This window comes from Benincasa hispida, chromosome 12, assembly GCF_009727055.1.
Source record: "Benincasa hispida cultivar B227 chromosome 12, ASM972705v1, whole genome shotgun sequence".
In the NCBI taxonomy this organism is placed as follows: domain Eukaryota; kingdom Viridiplantae; phylum Streptophyta; class Magnoliopsida; order Cucurbitales; family Cucurbitaceae; genus Benincasa; species Benincasa hispida.
In genome coordinates, this window is record NC_052360.1 from 47,159,275 (window position 1) to 47,166,806 (window position 7,532).

The 7,532-nt window shown below is 29.7% G+C and overlaps 1 protein-coding gene across 2 annotated transcripts; it reads right to left on the reverse strand.

The window, feature by feature from the left end:
- Nucleotides 1–2,436: 2,436 nt before the first annotated feature.
- LOC120092633 (plant intracellular Ras-group-related LRR protein 6-like) lies at nucleotides 2,437–6,687 on the reverse strand. Of its 2 annotated transcripts, XM_039050780.1 has the most exons (4): nucleotides 6,624–6,687; nucleotides 6,133–6,442; nucleotides 5,059–5,228; nucleotides 2,437–3,344 (listed from the first exon to the last, which is right to left on the reverse strand). In XM_039050780.1, the coding sequence occupies exons 2-4, from the start codon at nucleotides 6,391–6,393 to the stop codon at nucleotides 2,654–2,656; spliced, it is 1,122 nt and encodes a 373-aa protein (XP_038906708.1). In that variant the 5' UTR covers nucleotides 6,394–6,442; nucleotides 6,624–6,687; the 3' UTR covers nucleotides 2,437–2,653. The 2 variants fall into 2 exon arrangements, with proteins under 2 accessions (XP_038906708.1, XP_038906707.1); XM_039050779.1 differs by lacking the exon at nucleotides 6,624–6,687 and having other exon boundaries at nucleotides 6,133–6,562.
- Between the last annotated feature and the right edge of the window lie 845 nt (nucleotides 6,688–7,532).

Here is a 7,532-nt window from a genome sequence, read left to right on the forward strand (position 1 = left end):
ATCTATTTGTATGTTTACTGTAAACTTTGTATTCAATCATTAATAGAATTTGGTCGATTCGCTTCTGCTCAAGGTTCTCCTCATACAAGTTCCTTCACATGGTGGGCTAGCAAGGGACCTTATGAACCTATAGATTATAAACTCCAATGATCCAAGATTAATGAACTAATCTCTTTAATTAATTAATCTATATTTATTAACTATAAGGCAAACCACTATAGACCTATAGTTGCACTCTTATGCACAGCAACGCAAGTTATGTCCATGAATATAATCATTATAAGTAAGTCGATTCTTAACGAGTTGTTCGTAAATACAATTGAGTTAAAAGTCCATTTTACCCCTATAATTACCTCTATCTTCTTAAGTAGCACTAATCCTCTAATGAACAATTTGTTTATGGTCCAACCATAAACTAAGAGTCTCTCTTAGGCCAATGGGAGAGTGGGGTCCCCTGTTCAAGTCCCTGGTCACATGCACGCCACTACCTTTGATTTGAAGAATGGTACAATGAGAAAGAGTTCGACAATGACCTCGATGTTGTCAAGATTGTAGACACTATATTATGTAAGAGAGGGCTACATATAACATGTATGTAAAGAAAGGGCTACACGTAACATATACTCATGCATTGTTGCACGACTTTGATCCATTTAAAAGTTTCTCAAAATTCATAATGAAAAATGATAAAACTGAGATGAATCTTTCGTATGAAAGTTAAATATATATTTTGGATGTTGATATTCACTACAAGAAAAGAGTTATTTTCCAACACTTATATTCATCAGAAAATACTCAAAAAGGCATTGACAGTCTATCTCCTGATGACTAGAGAGGTATTAGGAGTATTATCGGGAAAAACTCATTGACCATCTCTTGATACTTGTAGAAATGGTCTCATCTAGTGAAATACCCCGTGTGTCGAGAATATCCCGACATACCGTCAACACGGAGCGATACTAAGACCACATGAAGGCTTCTCCGACCCTCGCGTGGTTCACTAGTTCTGAAGTACCCATATCAATCCAGAATATATTTACAACCCCCTGAAAACATAATAAAATGCCAAACAATATTTAAAATATATGTTTATGCTTTCGTTTTACTCTTCTATTTTGTTGAGGTGTACCCACACAAGATATTTGAAATATTAATTTCATTGTTTGTGAAATAATCTCTCGTGGAATACCATACTAGGCTCCATTGTCACTATAAACAAGTTTCACCTTTTCAAAAAATTGGCATTCAATCATTGTAAGGGGTTATTTGGGGCACTAAGATGATATAGGATGTGGGGAGTTCTGATGTCTGTGTTTGGGTGTGCAGAGTTGTTATGTCTGAGTTGATATGTCTGTGTTTGGGTGTGTAGAGTTGTCATGTCAGTGCTATCTGGTTCAATTTTTGTACTCTATAATAATTTTCCTATCTGTCAGTGCTATACTTACCACATGCCATGTAAAGCATCTCATGCATCACTGACTTAATTTAAGAAAATTTTCACATATAGAAAAAATGTCAAACTCTTTATAGAAAAAAAATATTATTCTATCAGTGTCTATCATATAACATTAATAATAGACTTTTATTAGTTTCAATTGTTGATAGACATTGATAGACTTTTATATCAACCTCTATCAGTTTATATTAAAGAAGATTAAATTTTGCTATTTTGTGTAAATAGTTTTCTTATTTTTCTATTTTTAAAAATTTCCTTTAATTCAATTTGATTCATTTTAATTTTAGAAATATTATTTTAGAAACAAACACAATAGAATAAATGAAAAATGTATGTTTGAAAAATTGATATTTTTATGAGTACAGATAAGTCTAAAACTTTCATTAAAAAAAAAAAAAAAAGTAAAAAAAAGTTGCTGAAAAAATGAGGTAGATTTTGAGGTCTAAAAAGGTGATTTGAAACCAAAAGGCAAAAGGGGTTGGATAGCTTTAGGGGTTTACTTTTTATAAGTAATCTACTAAAGACTAAGAACGATTTTGAAGATTTAATAGGAAATAATTTGGGTCACTCTACCCTAGTTAAAATTAACTTTAGAAAATGCTATCTTCCCTCAAAACTTTACATACAAAAACTTGATTAATTTGAGATATTCTTGCCTTCAAAATTTTTTTTGAGATATTAATGTATTCCTTCTCTAAATAATCTTTCGTATGAATGCTCATGTGAGTCAATTTCACTATTTTTTTTTTTTAAAATTGTTAACTTTGTTCAATTTTAAAAGTGAATCTGTAATTTTAAGTTGATCTATAATTTGAGAGAACAAAAGACAAAAAAAAAAAAAAATTGAAAGTGAAGAAATGTATGCCAAGAGAAAGAAAAAAAAAGTGAAAATGAAATTTCACATGCATTGTTATTTAAAGGGTTGTAAGCTCACTATACTAAAATATTTTACCTCCTGCATGAACAGTAAAATTTGTGTGTTTCTTTAATAGCATTTCTATTAAAAATGCTCTAAAAAGCTATAAAAAGGCATACGTGTCGTGGTGGACACTACATTATGTAACAGATAGGGTTACACCACTTTGTTCTATTAAGAGTTTCTCAAACTTCACTATGAAAAATGAAATGATAAAATTGAGATTAGTCTTTCTTATGAAAATCAAATATATATTTTGGATGACAGCATTGGAAATAGCCTCATCTAGTGAAGTACCCCCGTGTCGAGAAAAAGCGACGTGGCGAGAATATACCGACATACCTCGGCGAAGTGAGACCATCAATGGAGCGATACTGAGACCACATGAAGGCTTCTCGATCCTCACGTGGCTCAGTAGTTCTAAAGTACCCATATCCGCCATTAAAGGTTCCATATCGAACTAACTTCCCCACCCATGACTTCTTCTTATGAGAGCTACTATGTCCTGCATTCATCTTCTCACTCAAATATTCCTTGACAGCATGTAGTCCTTGTTCGAACACGAGTGGTGGCGGAGAAGATAAAGGATTTCCATCAACGCAAAGTTTGTGAAGTCTCTTGAGACAGCCAATGGAGTCGGGGAGAGCGGTTATTCTATTGTAGCTAATGTCTAGTTCGACTAAAGACAACAAAAGACCAATGGAATAAGGCAAAGCTTTAAGATGGTGAAAGTTTTGGCTGACATTCAAGACTTCTAGCTTAATTAGGTTTTCAAGGTCATCGGGGAGAGAAGTAAGGCAATTTAGGCGGGCATCGAGGACACGAAGGTTGGTGAGGTGGGAGATGGAGTTGGGAAGATAAATAAGCTTGTTAGAGTTTACTGAGAGCTTCTTTAGGTTTCTTATTTCAAACCCTAATGCGTCTGGAAGTTTTGTTAACTTGTTGAAATTCACGTTCAATTCTTCCAAGGATCTGCAATCAAACATATATATATATATATATTCATTGTTGATATTTCTATAAGTTAGTTTAACATTAAAGTCAAATAATATCTTTAATATTCCTAAATCAACAAAGTATCAAGTTGTCATTGATACTTATTAGAACTATTATTTATTATTAATATCATAAAATATCAAAAAGTAGTTAGGATTTGTGGAGAGAGGGGAAGCAATTGTGAAATAAAGAATTTGCTTTTTTGGGAGATATATTATGAAATTAACAAAAATATCTAGCAAACTAACTTTTGATGTAAGGCTAATAGGGGAAAAAAAAAAGAAAAGTAAGATTAGATATCAAATGACGTTACAAGACTCAAATAGACACAAAGGTACAATTATGTAGTGTACCTTAAATAATATCACTTTTTTGGTGAATTTTAATTCCAATTAAGAATGTGTTTTCTGTTTTTACTTGAACAAAAGAAAATATATATATATATATCTTCCTATTTTCTTATTAAAAAAAAAAAAAAAAAGACAACTACAAGGGATCATAGAATTCAGACTATTTTTGTAATTAATTTGAAATTTTGACTTATTTGTAAACATTTTTTTAAAAAATTAATTAGTAGGCTAGATAAGTACAAATCCTTATATTTCCTTTTCATTTATTTTTTCTATTTGGTAAAAATGAACATTCATTGCATACAATCAAAACATATTTATGTTAGTAGCATTATATTTATTAATATTTTATAATGTATTCAAAGGGGGGAATGATGAGAGGCATATGGCATATGCCTCCCACCATAGACTAATTTTAATTTGTTAGCTCTCTCTATTTCTTCTTCTTTTTTAAATGTCAAAGTCCAATCATGATTTATCCCATTATCTTTTATTGATGCTCCTTTGCTTTTCATATAATTTTATACCCACTTGACCTAATATATATAAATTGCTCATTTTTGAGGTCAATGCTTGTGTTATTTTACCTTTTTGTTACTTTTCCTTTGTAATAGCTGCATCTTTTTTACTTCTTAATCACCATACTTTTTACCCTTTTCAAATTACCACCAAGTTTTTTTAAATTGTAAAACATAGGAGAAAAGAAAATCAATATAAAAATCTTTTATGGATGTATTATCAAAAGTATTTTTAGATATTAACATTTTAATACTTATATTAGTATTGCTTCTTAGTTTATAATATCCATTGGATTTTTTTTCATTTATTTCTTACCAATTTCTATTTGGAAAATATAACAAAAAGCAGTTTCAATACCTAAAAACCTATCACATAATGCTAGCATTAGAAAAGACTCCACCAGAATCCTTTTTTACTCTACTTATAATACATGTTTGAAATCAATTTTAAAATCGTTAAAATATAGGTTCAAAATATCATTCTCAAACATATCCTAAAAACAGAATATATAAGACACTAAATATAACATTGGCACATTTAACTAGTTTAGATAATCAAACCAATTTTTTTTTACTATCTTTACATATACACAACAAATATAACTCATTAGAAGGTATAAATTTCTTTCTAAAAATAAGAAAACGACATTGAATGTCATGTTGAATCAAAGTTATTTAACTGATTAAGACATTATAACTTTGACTAAAACATAAGATGTTCAAATATCGAAACCACATATTATTAAACTCGGGAAAGAAGAATGAAGAAGAGTTAGAGCATGTTCGGGTGATGAGTAAAATTTAGAGAGAGAAACAACGAACCTGCAATCAACAAGAGTTTTGGGAAGGGTAGCAATGAGATTGCCAGAGACATTTAAAGTCTTGAGCTTACCCAAACAACCAATGGAATGAGGAAGAGATTTTAATTGGTTTGAGTGAACGTCTAATACCACAACGTTTAACAATCTTGCTGTGAGAGACTCTGGGATGCTCTATAAAATTTAGAAAATAATAACAAAAATAAAAACACACATTAATTAACAAGAAGAATTGTTTTCAAATAAAGAAAAATGAACAAACTTTTTTACAAATATAACAAATGCTACTATCTATCAGTGATAGACAACGATAAAAATCTATTAATATCTTATAAGTGTCTATTGTGGTTTGTTGTCCACTGATAGATGTCTATCGCAATCTATCACTGATATACAATGATATTTTGTTGAAAATATTTTCTTACCATTTAAAACAATTTCCCTAACAATAATATTTGTTAAGAAAAATCATTTTGTTTGATAAATTTTATTTTCTTAGTTTTTTTTCGTTTGGTTAAAAATAGACCCATAAGGTGTGTTTGATAATTGTTGTTTTAAAGAAAGAAAGTTCTAAGTAAGTTTTTTCCCCCTAAAAAATGAAATTTTTAAATGATAAAATTATTTTTTTTAATGTATAAGTGATATATAAGTAAAAATCATATGGTTAGAAAATATGAAGTTTTCTCTAAAATTATATCATTAGAAAATAATAAGTGTTCTTTAACTTTTATAAGAACAATTAGTTCCATTTTCCAAGAAATTTTCTACAATATAGATATTCCTCTAATAAGTTCTTAAGAAAAATAGAGGATTTTGTCTTCTATTTTTCTTAAATAAATAAAAGCTTAATAATTTTATTTTATTTTTTTTTTCCAAACACAAAAGTTGATGGGAAGTTATGAGGAATAAGTCTTTTTCAGATAAAGTAACCAATTGATTTAAAAATTAGCATAAGTAAATAGTAATTATATTCATAAGGATAGTTTCATGAAAATAATATTGAAAACTAAAGATGAAAAAAGAGAAGCATGGATATATCCCAACATAGGTGAAAAATAAAAGGGAAGAGAGAGATGACCTGAAGGTTATTATTAGAGAGGTCTAATTTGCAAATGGTGGCCAAATTTAGATTAGGATTGGGCAAAGAATTCAAAGAAATGCCACTCAAATCCACAATCTCAAGCCTCTCAGCCTCCTCCACCACCCTTCTATTTCTCTCGGCCGCCACCGCCACCCCGGTCCCGGGCATCGTCATGGCCACCATCCTCCTCCCGGCCCCCATCGTCATGCCCGCCTCCGTGGCTGGCTGCCGCAGCTGCTGCTCAAACAACATGTTCATAGCTTCCCCCACAAGATCAACTCAAATCTTTTTTCTTTTTTTTTCTTACCTATTCTCCAAGAAACCAAACAAAAGCAACACAAAAGAGAGAGTGTGTTAAAAAAAAATGGAATTGGAACAGATTAGAATAGAATAGACTTATTTTTTGGTTGTAGTTATAAGGATGTGTTTGGATGGAGATCAATTTTTTAAGGATTTGTAATGATAAAATAAGAAAACTTGAGACCTACCACGTGTGGAACAAAAAAAATAGGTGTTTTTTTTTTTGGGGGAGCAAAATGGAAGTACAATGGCTATGTACATTGGGAAGTTTGCTTTTTATTCCTTCTCTTTGATAAAGTCAACCCTTTCGATTATGTCCCTTTCTTTTTTTCTTTTTTTTAAATATGGGTTATATTTAAAAATTTTGAATCTATATCAATTACAACTCTAAATTAATGATTATATCAATTTAAACTCTAAATACTTTTGTAAGTAAATTAATAGAAAAGTTATTTTAAATGATGAAATTATTGAAAATATTTACAAATTATAATAAAATATCGCAGTCTATCGCCTACTATTTGTGTCTATCATTGTATAGATAGACACATATATAGTAGTTTATAGTAGTCCATCGCAAATAGAAAGTGAAATTTTGCTATATTTGTAAATATCTTGATTCATTTTTCTTTATTTAAAAACATCCCTTAATTTAGACTCATCGTTAGGATTTTATTTTAAAATCATAATTGAATAACCTTTCATACATATATAAGACTTGATCAAATTTGAGTGGATTTTTATCCAATCGTCTTCCTCTCTTTTTCTCTACTCATTTAGAAAGAATTACTCCATAAGTTTTCTTCCTAATCTTGTGAGATTCTTGGGGTTTTAAGTGATTTTTTAGTTGATTATAAACTAAATCAAATGAAAATAACTATCAATCACTAACATTGATGCGATTTAAATTGATACAATTAATTCTTTTGAGATGTTAATTGATACAATCACAAATCACAAATTTTAGAGTATAAATTGATATTATATATAATTATAGATTTATAATTTTTAAAAAAAATTACCCTCGACAACCCGTAATATTCTCTCTATATGCACTATTTTTTTTCTCTCTGATCTTCGTAGCCGTTTGTTGTTTT